The sequence below is a fragment of the Salvia splendens genome, chromosome 2 (assembly GCF_004379255.2).
Source record: "Salvia splendens isolate huo1 chromosome 2, SspV2, whole genome shotgun sequence".
NCBI lineage: Eukaryota > Viridiplantae > Streptophyta > Magnoliopsida > Lamiales > Lamiaceae > Salvia > Salvia splendens.
The window spans coordinates 8,101,181-8,116,855 of record NC_056033.1 but is presented as its reverse complement, the minus strand read 5'-3'; the positions used below and the strand labels follow the sequence as shown (position 1 = coordinate 8,116,855).

The 15,675-nt window shown below is 36.7% G+C and overlaps 3 protein-coding genes and 1 pseudogene across 5 annotated transcripts; 2 read left to right on the top strand and 2 right to left on the bottom strand.

Annotated features, from left to right (window-relative positions):
- Positions 1–620: 620 nt before the first annotated feature.
- On the bottom strand, positions 621–5,263 carry LOC121786765. 2 transcript variants are annotated; one of them, XM_042185391.1, is made up of 7 exons: positions 4,841–5,263; positions 3,490–3,922; positions 1,979–2,582; positions 1,782–1,882; positions 1,604–1,693; positions 1,115–1,242; positions 621–1,000 (listed from the first exon to the last, which is right to left on the bottom strand). In XM_042185391.1, the coding sequence occupies exons 1-7, from the start codon at positions 5,128–5,130 to the stop codon at positions 856–858; spliced, it is 1,791 nt and encodes a 596-aa protein (XP_042041325.1). In that variant the 5' UTR covers positions 5,131–5,263; the 3' UTR covers positions 621–855. The 2 variants fall into 2 exon arrangements, with proteins under 2 accessions (XP_042041325.1, XP_042041327.1); XM_042185393.1 differs by having other exon boundaries at positions 3,490–4,036; positions 4,841–5,262.
- A 1,610-nt stretch (positions 5,264–6,873) lies between these two features.
- LOC121760549 lies at positions 6,874–9,365 on the top strand (annotated as a pseudogene).
- Positions 9,366–9,866: 501 nt separating this feature from the next.
- LOC121786749 (pentatricopeptide repeat-containing protein At1g02370, mitochondrial-like) lies at positions 9,867–12,496 on the top strand. The gene is made up of 2 exons (XM_042185380.1): positions 9,867–10,163; positions 10,741–12,496. The coding sequence occupies exons 1-2, from the start codon at positions 9,912–9,914 to the stop codon at positions 11,968–11,970; spliced, it is 1,482 nt and encodes a 493-aa protein (XP_042041314.1). The 5' UTR covers positions 9,867–9,911; the 3' UTR covers positions 11,971–12,496.
- Positions 12,109–15,184, bottom strand: LOC121786754 (peptidyl-prolyl cis-trans isomerase CYP21-3, mitochondrial-like). 2 transcript variants are annotated; one of them, XM_042185388.1, is made up of 8 exons: positions 14,951–15,184; positions 14,452–14,643; positions 13,954–13,993; positions 13,688–13,738; positions 13,265–13,350; positions 12,941–13,078; positions 12,704–12,854; positions 12,109–12,537 (listed from the first exon to the last, which is right to left on the bottom strand). In XM_042185388.1, exons 2-8 carry the CDS (start codon positions 14,601–14,603, stop codon positions 12,454–12,456), a joined length of 702 nt encoding a protein of 233 aa, XP_042041322.1. In that variant the 5' UTR covers positions 14,604–14,643; positions 14,951–15,184; the 3' UTR covers positions 12,109–12,453. The 2 variants fall into 2 exon arrangements, with proteins under 2 accessions (XP_042041322.1, XP_042041316.1); XM_042185382.1 differs by having other exon boundaries at positions 14,452–14,635.
- Between the last annotated feature and the right edge of the window lie 491 nt (positions 15,185–15,675).

Here is a 15,675-nt window from a genome sequence, read left to right as displayed (position 1 = left end):
ACGTAATATTCTTAAAATTAAACTTTATAACCATCTTTTTTACTTCTTAGATAAAAAAATATAAAAAAAATTAGATGTAGTCAAACTTAAATGTTGCAATCATGATTTATTTAATTGGAAACTTATGTTGATATTAAACTATTACTGTTTGAATAAATTCAGAGACACCAAAAAAATTGAAATAATAGACATAATTAACATGTCTCATGCACAAGATGACATATATAAATAAGACAATATACTATTATTAGTGATTAAACACCTAATTATATTGAAAACACTAATTATAGAAGGTGGGCCTCTGATGGGCCTGAGCCTGGGCTGGGCTTCAATTGATCCTGGGCCTAAGCCGGGCCTGGGTTTACAAAATGGCTCAATTGGAGCCCATCTCAACTAATGAGCCCAGCCCAGCTTCGTTTCACTGGAGGGCCAGGCCTGGGCCGGCACATACCGGGCCTAGGCCGAGCTGGGCCGGGCCAACCTGGCCCAGTTGACACTCTACTTCCGGCGGGGTATTACTTAATACCACCAGCCACAATATGATTCTCTTTTATATTGAGTTAATTTCTGATTAAAAAGACTTACAAATACTGCAAAAAAGTTAAGTGATCCGCAAATACTTTACCCTTTCTAAAATGCTAAGAGATCATTTAACTTTCAATAGCAGAAACATAATGATTTCCGATTGATCAAATGGAAGTTTCCTGCAAAAAAACAAAATCTTTGCCTGACAGGGACCAATTACAGAGCCCATTTCCCACCTATCTCTCTACCTTTGAGAAAGGAAACTTGGAGTAGAGAGATAATCACCCCACAATCCACTTCCCTTTAACTGACAAAAGAAAGGCCATACTTTTAGCAAGCCTCCTCAGTGTGCATATCTTCATTAACAGCCTTGTAGCATTCCAAACTGCAAAGAGGAAGCTTCGACTTTGAATCGCGGTACTTGTAAGCATTGGTACAAGACGGCCCAGCACATTTCTCCCGAGGAGGTGGATAGCTGAAATTTCAAAAAAAGAGCCTCAACAATCTATGCTTTCACCAAATCGCAATGAAATTTCACCAAGGTTCTAAATAGCAATATTATCCATGCAGACAACAAAACAATTCTTACCTATAAGGTTTGGATTCGAAAATTTTGGGCAAGCCCAGGTCTTGAGGGAATGTGACAGTAGTCCCTGTAGGTCCCATGACTGTCCTAATGGTGTTTGATGTAAGCATTTGAGCATTCGTCGCCTTCCCCTGTTAAAATTTTAGCGGAGGAAAAGGACTAGTGTTAGCTTCTGTTACAAGATTAGTGTATTTTTCGATACACTTGCACAGCTCATTGTAACTCTTGTTTCTGCATACTTTTGATCTCTGATGACACACCAAAAATGTTCCACATTTGTTTACTATCACGAAATGTTAATAACCTAACAATATAAGAACTAAAATGAATTTAATCGATAATGTAGTACTTCCTTTAAGAACTGGGCTGGTAGGAATTTGTTCTTCAGTTTATATTGATAGCAAAAGTAGAAGTATTAGCTTCCATTAGCAGATTTGGGATATCATCACTTAATTAATACACATTCAAAGTATCCCGTTTGAAGGAAAATACCTGTGCTAATTCTTCCTGGCGCTTCTTAATCTTCTCTTCCCTTTTCTTCCTACTGGAATCTTGACCGAGTATTTTTCTGATCGCCTCTGCCTACAATTTGAAAAGATTAGCTTATTTTTCACATCTTTCTTTTAAGCTACATAAAGCAGTGGAGATACTAGTATTTGCAAGAGTTAACCTCTGATTCACGAGCAGCTTTCTCGTTCTGCAATCTACGTCTCTGAGCAGCCTCCACCTTCTTCAGCTGTTGCTCTACTTCCGTTAATTTCTCCTTTTGTTCTGAGTCGTTGAAATTAACAAATACAAATTCAAACAGCTTATTCTAATAAGAGATCAAAAGGGTCATAGGAAAGAGGATTTGTATTTTATACTCACTTCGAGGTGCAGCCGGTGGTAACCCGTTCGGGAACTCAATTTGACTCGCACCCACTTCTGGGGCATCCTTGCTTAGAAGGGCTCGTTGACGAGTTGTCAGAGCTATCTCTCTCTTGTTTTCTGATGGTAACTCTGTCAGATCCCTCTTTTGCTTTTTCTTCTTCTTCCCTTCAGCATGGCCATCAGAGGAAAGTTCGTCTTCCTCTTCATAGTCCGTGTCTCCAGATCTGGGTTTCCTAGAATCTCGCCTTGCAGCATCTTCTGTATTTTCATTCTTCACACCCTTCTGCAATTTTCTGGTTGACTGTGCCTCCAAATCCTTATATCCAGACAACCTTGAAGTCTTCAGTTTCTCCAGATACCTTATCTCATCATCATCATCTTCATCAAAATCCCCATCCAAAACTCGTTTCTTAGGAACCCTTCTGCTCTTACGAACTGCATCCGACTTATCTCCATGCTTCTCATTGGAATTTTTCGCCGATGTCTTCCCCATATCCTCTCTCCCGAAAGTGAAACTACTTTTTGAGAAATCTTTCCATGGAACACCTTTTAAGGTAGCTTTCTTATTGAGAGGTGGGGAATGGTATTCATCAGAACTTTCCTAAAATGATAACATGCCAATGACAGTCAGCATACTAAGATATGTTAAATCACAATCCACAAACTTAAATGCAAAAAGATTTGTTTACCAAAAAATAACTATATTCCCCTTAATGAATGAGCCTCATATAATCATACTTACTACGGAGTATTTATTTTTTTATCCTTCAACACAGTAAAGTACATTTCTTCTTCAGAATCATCAAGGTAGTAATAATTTTAGGCCATGAGAAGAAACTCAATAAATCAATAATAACAATTGTCAAGCCATATCACTCTATCCAGTGCCACTGCACAAGTAGAACATCAAACAGACAAAAGATAGCTTCTATGGAGAAATTATTATTACCTCCGTCCCTTAAAAAATACTGTAGAAACTATTTCCATTTTGGTCCATCCCTTAAAAATAGAAACTTTCTAAAATTTCTGTTTTATAAAGTAGGCCCCACAATCCCCTAACACCATTTCCACTACTTTTTCTCCTCTCTTTTATTTTACTTAGTTTACCAATTTTCTATTCTTCTGTCTTAGTTTACTAATTTTCTCTTTTTCCCTCTTACTTTACCAATTCATTACTCTTAATATACCAATTGTGCATTAAAACCCTGCGCCATTACAAAAGTTTCTATTTTTAAGGTACGGAGGTAGTAGTCAACACCCAGTGCAAAATTAGGATATGAATGTCTTTGGGATATCCATTAATAAGTTCATGAATTCATTCTAAAAAATAAGCAGAGCACGCTCTTAAGAACACAAATAACTTATTTCCCTTGATGAGTGGATAAATCATTCGCTCATTCAGCAGCTAAATGTGCAAACAGTTGAGATCAAGGCAGTTGTGCTAAGAAATGTGTTGTATGCAAAAAAGTTAGATGAATCTCAATTATAGAAGCTGCAATTTTGACAACCTGTGGGTTCAGCCTCTGCCGTGGCCGGGCATTATCAGAGGAGTGACTGGCTTTTGCTGTAGACCCACTGCCCGATTCTCCATTAGAACTAGATTTAGTCTGAAGTGTGCGTGTCACGCCACCAACCTTCAGCTTAACTTTTTTTGGTCTATTCTCACTTCCTGCTCCATTACACGTACCATTACTTGCAGCACCATTTGATCCACCAACAGGTAAGGATCTCGACACACACCGACTCAAATTGAACATTTTCCCCCCAGAGTTTCCATCACCAATATTCTCATCACTAGAGACCTTACCCATATCATCTGAACCTGGTGCCACTGACAAAGGAGATTGATCAGAGAGTGGTTGTCCTTCAGGTCTAGGTCGACGTGATGTTTGGCTTCTCCTCTTTTTTATAGAAGCCCCAGCACCCTCCATTGAAGGCCCCCTAGATTGATCCATTAAACCAGATTCTGGCTCCAAAGTCAATAGTGGTACATGCTTCAATTATAAAGACTCAAATCAAGCTGAAGTAAACAAACCCCTAGGCACTTCAAGGTCTCTGCAAAAGTTTTTAGACTAACCATTAGATTAGATTAAGACACAAAGAGGGAAGAAAAATAGCAGTGCAAATATATGCAGGAATCACACACAAAAAGTGAACAAATATTGAGCTCTAAGTAGTGTGTAGGAATGTATAGAACAAGGAAGAAGCCAATGGCATTGCAGTGACATACATGGCTTATGTAGCCACTAACCACAACATGATAGATTAAGCAAACACGGACAACAATGGAAACAATGAATGCAGCAATAGCCAATAGCTGAACTCAAACATCACCAACAGCCCTGCCGTGTTCACCACCCAACCAACTAAAAGAATAAAATCAAGAAATCAGGCAGAATTAAAATCAGAACGCATGGCAATCTCTTTGGTACAGGGCCATTACAAGCAAAGAAAAAAGTAGGTAAACAGAATCCATTAAAATAATAAATTATTGCACAGCAAACAATAGATACACTTAAATCAATGCCAAAACAGGCTTAATTAACTGAGGGAGAAAGCAGAAATAGCCAATTCAAAATCTCATTTTTTTTCTTAAACATAATTAAACATAACCAACACATTCCACTCCACACCCCCATAAATTATACGGAAACGCATCCCCAAATCGTCCCACGGAGAGAGAGAAAAACATCATACACGATAACCCCCACATTAACCGATCGCGGCAGAACCAGATTCCACAACACAGCTCAAACCAACAAAAATCACTATAATTCCCAAAATTGAGACCGGCTCAATCGAAGCACCAAACACAGAATGTCGGGACAAAAGACAAAACTCAAAAAAGCAAAGATTTACCCAACGAGAGAAGGCGTACAACGGAACGAGCGAAGGCTGAGAGACGAAGAGGATGAAACAGGAGTTGTATAATTTCGAGGGAAAAAGAGATGATGGAGTCGGCGAAGCGGATGGATACGCAAAAGCGTGCGAATAGTAGAGAGAGAAAGAGGGAGAGGGAAGTAAAGGGGCGTTTGGATGTTTGCGTTAGGGTTAGAGAAGATAGAGAGAGAGAGAGAGGTGTGGCGCTGTTGTTGATATGGGGTTACTATAGTAGTAGTAGTAAAGAAGACTCCCAATTTCTTCTCCATTTTTTCCACACCTGTTTGTGTTTGAAATTTTTGTGTGTTTGTTTTTGGGTGGGGGATATTTGGACTCGCCTTCGCGACTCAGTAAGATCCTGGCGAGCTGACTCGGCCTGCTCTGCCCCATTTTAAGCTTCCTTTATTCCTAACTCTTTCTCTTCAACAAATATATGCTGCAACTATATGCGCAGGATATCACCCTGCGCACCCCCTCCTATCTTAGTAGTTATGCCTCTCGCATGTGTTATTTTTTTATTACAATGATGAAATTTGAATTTTTCACAGATAATAATTGTTTAAATTATAAATTTAGTTAAGAATTTATGATCAATAAAAAATACTGAAACTTATTATAATTAAAAATTCTACTCTATTTGTTATATTTTGAACATCATTAAAGAATGAACAATTGATCAAAATTCAAAACTTTGCCATGTAATAGTCGTATATATATTTTTTCAAATATTAAAAATATGATCAGAATTTAATCAAATTTTATAAATTAAATTACTATATAATTTTTTTCATTTTATATCGAATTTGTTATTTAACCTTTTGTTACAATGTAGTCCACATGAGGATATAGTTTATGCACGATGCAAAGGACTATTCGTTAGTGCCACCGCACGAGACGTACAGTTGTGCGAACTCTCCACATGTTTATATTTTTTAATTTTATTTATTTTTATTTTTTCTAGTTTTTTTCATGTTTATATTTTTCAGTTTTTTCATTTCTTTCCCTTTTATGGAGGTGTTGTACTATTTTTAATTTGAAAGTTTGTGTATTATTGTTAATTTAATAATTTTAATATTGAGTTTTAAATATGTTGGTATATGGAGTCAACTGTCAATTTGTAGACGGGTGCATACAATTAAATGAAATTATAAGTACAAAATATTAATATAAAATTATAAGGGTATTACATTATGTGAGCTTCTTAGGTGAGCATCACGCTCATTTGACGCATATTTAGCATTGTTCATTTTGATTTATATATTTAGTTTGATTTTAATACATTAAAAAATGTTGTTGTAAATTTTAATTTCACGAAATTCATAAAATTCAAAGCTTTTTTTGTTATTTATTATTTTATTTTGAGATTATAGAAAATACGAGTAAATTGAACTTTAATTTTTATGAATTTTATAAAGTTAAAATTTTCAATGACATTTTTTAATATATTAAAATCAAACTTAATATAAATCGAAATAAACAACGCTAAACGTGCGTCAAACGAAAACAATGCTCACGTAAGAAGCTCACCTAAGATATGCAGCATATCATTCCTCGTAATGTAATAACGTGGTATAAATATATTGAAAAGGTAACATGACAGAATATTGATGTATAATTATTATTGAGAAAATTACATTTTTAGGGTATTGTATTAATATCATTCGCGCTTCTTGTTTTTTAAAATATCACCAAATGTTTTTAGATATTATTTGAAGGATTTTTGCAGTTTTAAAGATTTTTTTTAACTAAAATACCCCCAACGCTACAAGAGTTACTTTCTCCGTCATATATTATATGTCCAGTTTTTCATTTTAACCTATCTTATACTCTTATATTAATTATTACTCTTTATTTTTATTATTTTTAGTACTGGATCCTATATTTCAATTTATTTCAATAGCCTTGAGGTATTTTGGTCCAAAGTGACTAAATCGATTAAAAAAAATTCATACTATAGTTTGTAGACTGGATAAATATGAACTGTCAGTCAAACTGCTAGTATACTTTTCTCTAGTTTTTTTTTTCTTTTCTTCCTTTTGGGGTTTAAGTCGCATTTCTTTTCCAGCACTGATTTCCAATAGTTTCAGGCAGCTAAACCCTAACCAACAACTAGCATAGTGGGTAACTGATCATGGTGAATCTCAGCCGTCAATTGGCCGCCGGGGCTCCTGCATTAGTCCGGAGGCTCTCTACGGAGGTGAGAGCCGCGGCGGCGCCCCAACAGGAAGACCGTCTGTATCGGAGATTGTCTGCCTTGGGGCGCAACCCTGGAATGGTGGCACGCACCATAAATGAGTACATACTCGGGGGAGAACCGTCAGAAAAGTTGAGCTCGAGAGGTGTATCAACGAACTCCGCAAATATAAACGATATCGCGACGCTCTCGAGGTGCGTATAATTTCTGCGTGCATATTCGAATTCGTTTTATCATTCACGATGGAACTCGATGTCAAAATAGATTTTAGATTCAAACTAAAGGATGGCGATGGAAAACTTAACATGTTCGGATTCTGAATAGTTATAAAGTGTTTGTTTGAGGATTTTTGAGTTATTGAATTGGTTTAATTTGTTTTGATTCGATTATTAAAGTTAGTGCTGGCTTAGAATTTGGGGAAGCAAGCTTCAATTTCTAGTTTGCATGGTCTAAAAATATCTACAATAAGTTGTTGGTAGAAATATTCATAGATGAATGAAAATTAATATTGATGTAATGTGAATTTTTTGTATGCTGTTTTTGGTCTAAGTTCCTAAGTTATGGATGAAACTGAGCATGAGCAGTAGATACTGAACCAATGCACTACTTCTGTGAGCTCAATTTTTGCCGCAGCACAGTGCTGTGCAAGACCGAGGACCTTGAAAATTAGGAACCAATGTCAATAAATTGTGGTTCTGAAGTGTTGCTGGCTACTTAGTGCTGGTTTTCGGTTGACTTTCATTTGAGAGAATCAGAGTTTGAGTAAGGGACGGAATTGATCCCCCCTGTATGCGCGCGTGTGTGTTGGGGGGGGGGGGTTGTAGTAGGATGGGGACTGATATGTTTACTATCTCACATACCAGATAATGGAGTGGATAGAGCTTCGGAAGTTTAACTTCAATCACTGTAATTATGCAACTCGGTTGGATCTGACTGCAAAAGCGAAGGGGATAGCTGCAGCTGAAGAATACTTCAACAGCCTATCTCCAAGTAAAGTGGTCCATTGCGTTTATGGCTCGCTTCTAAACTGCTATTGTAACGAGAAGATGGCTGATAGGGCATTAGATATTTTTGCTAAGATGGTCGAACAGAGCATGGTAGTCAAATCATTACCTTTCAACAATCTTATGTCCATGTATTGTAGATTGGGGCAATATGAGAAGGTGCTCATCTTGGGAGAAGAAATGAAGAAGGGGAATATCAAACCAGACACGTGTACTTACAACTTATTGATGAACAGCCATGCAAATCTGAATGATATTGAGGGAGCAGAAAGAGTTTTTGAAGATATGAAACTGGAAAACGGGAAGCAATGTAATTGGACATCATATAGTAACTTGGCGAATATCTACATCAAGGTTGGATATCAAGAAAAAGCTAAGTTGGCTCTGCAAAATGTAGAGAAGGAAATGGATTCACATGATCGTGAGGCATACCATTTCTTGATCAGCTTGTATGCTGGGGTATCTGATCTCGATTCTGTCCACCGTGTTTGGAAGTCCTTGAAGTCAACATTGGCCGTCACAACGAACAGAAGTTATTAAGTCATGCTTCAGGCTCTTGGTAATCTGGGCGACATCGTTGGGATGACAAAATGCTACAAGGAATGGGAGGCCGTGTGCTCCAGCTACAATCTTAAGTTGGCTGTTGCAGTTATACGCGCTTATTTAAGACATGATATGGGCGAGGAAGCTGAGACGGTGCTTGAAGTCGCAATGCGTTGATCAGAAGGGCCTTTCGTCTATGCCTGGGAGCAGTTTATGATCTTCTATTTGAACAAGAATCAGATTAGACCAGCTTTGCAGCATATGGAAACGGCTACATCCATAGCTCACGAGAATAAGTGGCAACCTAGATCTGAAACCATAGACAAATTCTTGAACTATTTCAAGCAAGAGAGCGATGTAAGTCTTGCCGAGGAGTTCTACCATTTGATGAAAAGGGTAAACTGTGTGGACAGCCGTCTGTACGAGTCGTTAATTGAGACATATAAAGCTTCTGGAGAAGCCATGCTCAATATGCGTGCGAGGATGGAAGCAGACGGGGTTGAACTAAGCAGTGATATCGAGCAGTTGCTACCAAGTCCGTGATGCGAATAATAATGCAGCAAGTTCGTGGTTGGGAGGTCAAGCAGGTGTAAAAGCCTCAAATTTTTCTTTTGATTTTCAGTTTTAGTCTTTAGAGACACTTTTGATGAGAAAATTTAATTGTCTGTTGATCATCAGTAGTAGAATTTGACTTCTCTTCTCGATTATGAACTTTTAACTATATGAATTGTTATAGCATAAACTGTAAATTTTTGTGTACTAACTACTAACTCAGAGCGTGTTGGTGTGATTGTATTAGCTTGTTCTTGCAAATCTATGATTTTCTGACGGGTTACTGTAAAAAATCTAAACCCTTTTTAGTTATGGAATAATTGATGATGCATTTGAATAATGATGTAGTGCAATGTAGACAATGAACTCGACGATTTGTTATAATGTTGTAGTGTATTTTTCTAATCTTTGATGCCAAAAGTTAATTTCAAAACATTGTTAACACAGAATTGAATTTGACTGATTTTTATGCTAGGAGAAAGTTATTATTCTAATAAAACATTATATATATAGTTATATTAATAATAAGAGTGTACTATAAAAAAAATGGATTTGTATTTTTCTAGTATGTAACAAAAATAATACTATCACCATAAAACTTTAGATAAAGAATCACTTACATTTAAAATATTTTGGTAGTAATATTTTTAGACTTTTATACTACCCATTTTCACTAAGTTTGGGGACTTGGGTTTTTCAGTAGAGTAAAAAGCTGAGTAAAACCCCAACCTAACGCCTTGTCTGATTCATTTTAAGTATGGCAATTCCAAGCTCCCGATTGCGCGCCGGAGCTTCTGCGTTGGTACGAATTTTCTCTCCGAAACCTAGAACGCCGCCGAAGCAGGAGCTCAATTTGTTTAAGAGATTGTCTGCAGTGGGGTATACCGATGGAGAGGTGGCGAGTGCCATTGATGACTACACAAAGGAGGGAAAAATCGTCAACAAAGCTGAGCTCGATCAATATATCAAGGCCTTCCGCAGATTCAAACGATACCGCCACATTCTCGAGGTTCTATGATTTTTCGCATTATTCGTAATAAAACTCGATTTGTATGTTCATATGAAAGGATTCATAGACATCTCTTTGAAAAACAGATTCTAGGCTACCTTAATCTTAATGTTGTTACTTTGTAGAGATCGTCGTGCCGCTAATTCGCTGCTTGAACCGATGAACTTCATTAACACTAGAATCATTTCTAGTATGTAATTTTGTTGCAAATATGTACTAGTTTTCACAATCTTTCGTTGCCATCACTGTAGTAATATGCTTCGTGTGAAGATGATTATAGAGATTTTGGCAGCATTGAGTTTTAGACTATATTTAGGTCAACTAAACAGATGCTTCATATTGAGTCTTTGGAGCTGACATACCAATATTTTATTAAGATGTACTGTTAACCTAAATGCTTAATGTGTTGGAGGATGTTTAAGATGGTGTCATGTCTTGTATTTGAAGAACTTCAGCCAATCGTTGATGTGGCTACCTTGAACAATGTTTTATTTTGGTCAATAAATATGTGTGATTCCTTTGTCCGTGGATATTGTTTATGAGTTGAGACGATTACTGTTGTGCATAACACATTCAGGTTGGGGAGTGGATGGCTCAAAAGTTTGTCTTGAAGCCCAAAGATAATGCGATTCATCTTTGGGCGATTGCAAAAGTTAAGGGCATAGCTGCAGCTGAAAATTACTTCAACGACCTGCCTCCATCTAGTAGGGTGAGGTGCACTTACGAAAAACTTCTAAATTGCTACTGTACTGAGAAGATGGATGATAAAGCATTAGATCTCTTCAAAAAAATGATTGAGCAAAACATGATAGAGACACCTGTACCTTTTAACCATCTTATGATGATGCATATACGGTTGGGAGAGCCAGAAAAGACGATCCGCTTGGGTGAAGAACTGAAGAAGGCGAATATTGAGCCCAACACATCAACGTGCAACTTGTTGATGAGCAGCTATTCATATTTGAATGATTTTGATGGAGTGGAAAGAGTTTTGAAGGAGATGTCAGCAAAGAACAACAAGCTAGTTAACTGGACGACATATAGTCACTTGGCAAACATCTACGTCCAAGCTGGAGACCATGAAAAAGCTAGGATGGCTCTGAAAGCTCTTGAGAAGGAGATTGGTGGCCATGAACGTGTTGCATACAATTTCATGATAAGCATATATGCTCGAATGGGTGATCTTGACAATGTCCATCGTGTTTGGAAGTCTCTTAAGTCGGGCTGTAACGTGATCTGGAACATGAACTATATAACCATGATCCGGACTCTTGATAATCTCAATGACATCGATGGGTTGAAGGAATGCTTCGAGGAATGGGAGAAGGTTTGCTCCAATTATGATGCTAGGTTGCCCAGTACAGTCATTGGAGCTTATCTGAGGCACGACAGGCCTGAAGAAGCCGAGTCAGTTCTTCAGAGCATGCTTGGTAAATCAAAAGGTCATTTCTTCTATGCCTGTGAAACATTTGTGCATTTCTACCTGAAAAGGCATGGTGTGAAGCAGGCTATGAAGATCATGGATAAAGTTACATCCGAAGCTGTCAACCACGGGTGGAAACCTAGGCAAGACACCATAGATGGATTCTTGGACTGCTTCAAGTTAGAGAGTGATGTAAGGGGTGCTGAGGAATTATACGAGTTGATGAAGAGGATAAACTGTGTCAACGACCATTTTTACAAGATGTTGATTCAGATTTATGCTGGCGCAGGCCAAAAATTAGGCAATGTACGTGAAAGGATTGAGAGAGATGGAGTTGAAACAAGCAGTGAGCTTGAGGACTTGGTCGCAAGCGTTTCCTCTTGAATGAAAAATCGTGGCAAATAGGTTTTTTTCCAAAGCATCCCCTCAATTTTGTGGAGTAAATTTTTGGTAATTGTCATCATTTTAAACTAGTTGGCTAAATTGATGAGAAACAGTCAATATATGTATACCAATGTCCAATTAAAAGAAACAAAGGAATCATACCGATGTCCAATTAAAATAAACAAAGGAATGAGTCAGTTCTCGAGAGTTCCAAGTCGTTAAAAGATAGCGCTACAAATGCCAACTTGTATACAAAAATGAGAACCAAATAGAAACAAAATTTCAGAAGTTAAAAGCTAAACAGATAATATGTTTATACAAATCGATCAAATGAATGTGGAAGGCCGGGAATGAGAGCTTGATCGGTTTAACAGGACAAGTGAAGAGGCTACAAGAATGGAAAGTGGCTCAATCGCAAGACCCCTCTTTGATTATCAGATGGTTTTAAGCCTACTCTATCACAAACCACTCAACCCCCATTAGTTATTCTGTTTTCAGGGTCACGTCTGTGATTCCTATGGGGGCTTTAGGGCGATAGTGCTCGTCTGTGTCTGCCTCTTCGATTTCCTGATTTTCAACACCAAAGTGAGGAAATGATAGTTAATGCCGTCTTGGTTACAAAACAAAGCCCTAAGAAACAGAACTAATTAGCTTGCACAAGATACTAAAACTAGTGTGGAGTTGAAGTTATTATGGAGTAATCGATGAAAATGTAGTAGGCAAGAGATTTTACCTGGACTACATCTTCACCCTTTATAACACGTCCGAATACATTGATTTTATCATTTAGATCAGGTATAGGTGCTGTTGTAATGAAAAGGTCAAATCCCCCACCATCAGGTCTCATCTTGGAAGTGCCCAGCATAAAAGCTTCATGCTTCAGGCTATAAAAACATATGACATCAGTAGATATAGTTTCCAAGAGTAAGTTGACTCTGAGAGAGCATGTGAGATCTTGCATAAGGCTGACCTGGTATCGAGTTGATTGTAATGCTTTCCCCTAGAAGTCCAATCTTCAGTAGATCCAGGTCTATTAGCATCACCTCCATGAATTACAAAGTTTTTTATTACATGGTTAAAGAGCATTCCTTTGAAGTGGCCATTCTGGCTGCAAATTACAATGGATAATGAAATCATGCACATTGAGATTTCAGAAATTGAAATTTTAGAAAATGTAACAGCAGATTAGAATATCTTAAGCACCAACTTGGCTAGATTATGCTTACGAACATAAGATCAAGTAAAATAACTTTAGCAGGGTAGTTATAGGTCGAGTAATCAGCAGGGAACACACCATGCCTGAACAAATTCATTGACAACTTCAGGAGAGCCTTCCTTGTAGAGTTCCACAGTAACCGAGCCTTTTGAGGTTTGTAATACCTGTTAATGCATGTGTAAGCATATTGCAGGAAAGGCAAAGAAAAATTAAAAAGAACAGATTGAAAACCAAGGAACGGAGAACTGCCAAGGCCAACAATAGCAAGGAAATTTATTTTAGTGCCAAACCGTTTAAACTAAAACTATGCCATTAATAGAAACTGTTTGCTTACATAGAAACTGACACCAGAACAGAAACTCAATAAAATTTGCAGCTATGAAACTATGAGATGTATAAAAATAAATGTTCACAAAATCTTACCGCATCATGAAAATATTCAATGTAGCGAAACTACTGATCAGTTAATCTATTAATCGGAAAATGTATCAAGAAACTTACAGCATATTTGGGGATGTTAATTTTCTTTGAATCTCCAAATGAACTATCATGCTGCAAAAACACACAAATACAATTTCAGAAGAAAATGGTAAAAATAAATACAAGAGCATAAGTGATGTGATTTAGGAAGGAAGTTCGTATGATGCTTTTCACATCAAGAAAAACAAACATATGACCATAAAATCAGCAGCACCGCCATAACTTCATTTTCAAAGTAAACTAAGTATTAGTGCAGAAATTATTTTGCTTCAAGCCTTCAACTGTACCTCTGCACTTGAGAATGTATCCTCTATCGGGTATTTTGATCTGAGGAAACAAAGAAGAGAGGTAAGAAAAACAATGTATAGGTCATTTATAAACCTTATGTTTTAGCAGAATGACTATAACATATGGATCATAAATATTTTTTAACTACTTATCCTACACTTACTCCTTCAGCATTCTCATAGTTCTTACATGTTGGACATCAATTGGTCGATTTTGGTTCAACGAGATGTGAAGGCCACACATTTTACAATAGACTATAGACAAAATGTACTTAACAAAAATATGTTTATGTAACGCTAGTTACACTACGAGTACCAAAGAAATCAACCTAAACACTCTCATGTTAACAAAGACCATCTTAGGTCAACATATTCTCATGAAATTTATCTCGTCCACGACATTTAAATCAGAAAAACCAATCATAAATAGTTTACTGAAACTGCAACTGAGCATTCAAAAATATAACAAAAGATAAAAGGAGAAGGCAGAAATAATACCTTCGAGTCCAGTGTCTGTAGGAAGCAAAAAGAAAAAACGCCACAACAACAACAATCAGGCCGTAAATTGCAATTGTAACAACACTGACTCGACTTGGCCCCTTCTTCTTCTTACTCTGTTGTAAGAGAGCTTGGGGTTTGATCCTCGCCATTATGATCGGAGACAAACTACAAATCTCTAGCTCTACAGAACTAAATCACGCATCAACCACTGAAATTTAAAAAAGCATCGGCAGCGCACAAACAAAACCTAAGATTCAACGCCAGCATACTTCAACGCCACATCGAAAACACCGGAAATCAACATCCTACTTTAAATCCACGCGAAATTATTCGCAATATAAGAATCTAACATTCCGATTATGAACGGAGAGTTCGGAAAAGTCTTAAAACCTCACAACTTATAAGCTAGACTAGTCCAAATTTAAGAAAATGAACGAGAAAAATAAGTAATCGGTAACGAGATTAAGGGTTTACAAAATTCAAAGGAGAAGAATACCTGATCCTGATCTATGCTAGGGCGAATTCCGCAGTCGAAGAAGCGATGAATAAAATTCTTCAAATATCTCCGAACAAAATTATCGGCGAATTCCGCAGTCGAAGAAGGAAAATTGACGACCGCCTTAAATTTTACTCCACTTCAAAATTTTGTTCGTTTCTTTTCTCCGTTCCACTGTAGAGAAATTTGTAGTTGAAAGAAAATTCGAAATTCTGGAATGAATTCAATCAATATATTGATTATTGAATGAGTATTTACTAGCCAGCTAATTTCAAATTTAATTTTTATTTCTCAATGAACAGCTAATGGTCTGCTAATACGATTATCCTTACGAGTAAAATTCCACGTTTTTCACCTAATCCTCATTTAAGCCTTTTCATTTGTTTCAAAATTCCAAATAGAAAATGCTGACTCTAATGTTTCTTGAGTTTGTAACATAATTAGTAGTAATATTTCAACAATAAATAGGGAAATCATCATTTATCACATAGGATTATACACTGGTGTTAATAGCTAATTAAAATTTAAAATCATACTAAATTTTAGTCAATTCTGAAGTGTTCCATTAGTTTAAAGTTGAAATATTAAATCACGAAGTTTCAATTTTACTCAATGATTTTTAAAAAAAAATAAAAATTTACTCAATGATTTTATCTATATACAAAATATTATCTTTAATTTTGTGGAGTATATAAAAGAGACTATTGTAAATATTGAAGATTCTT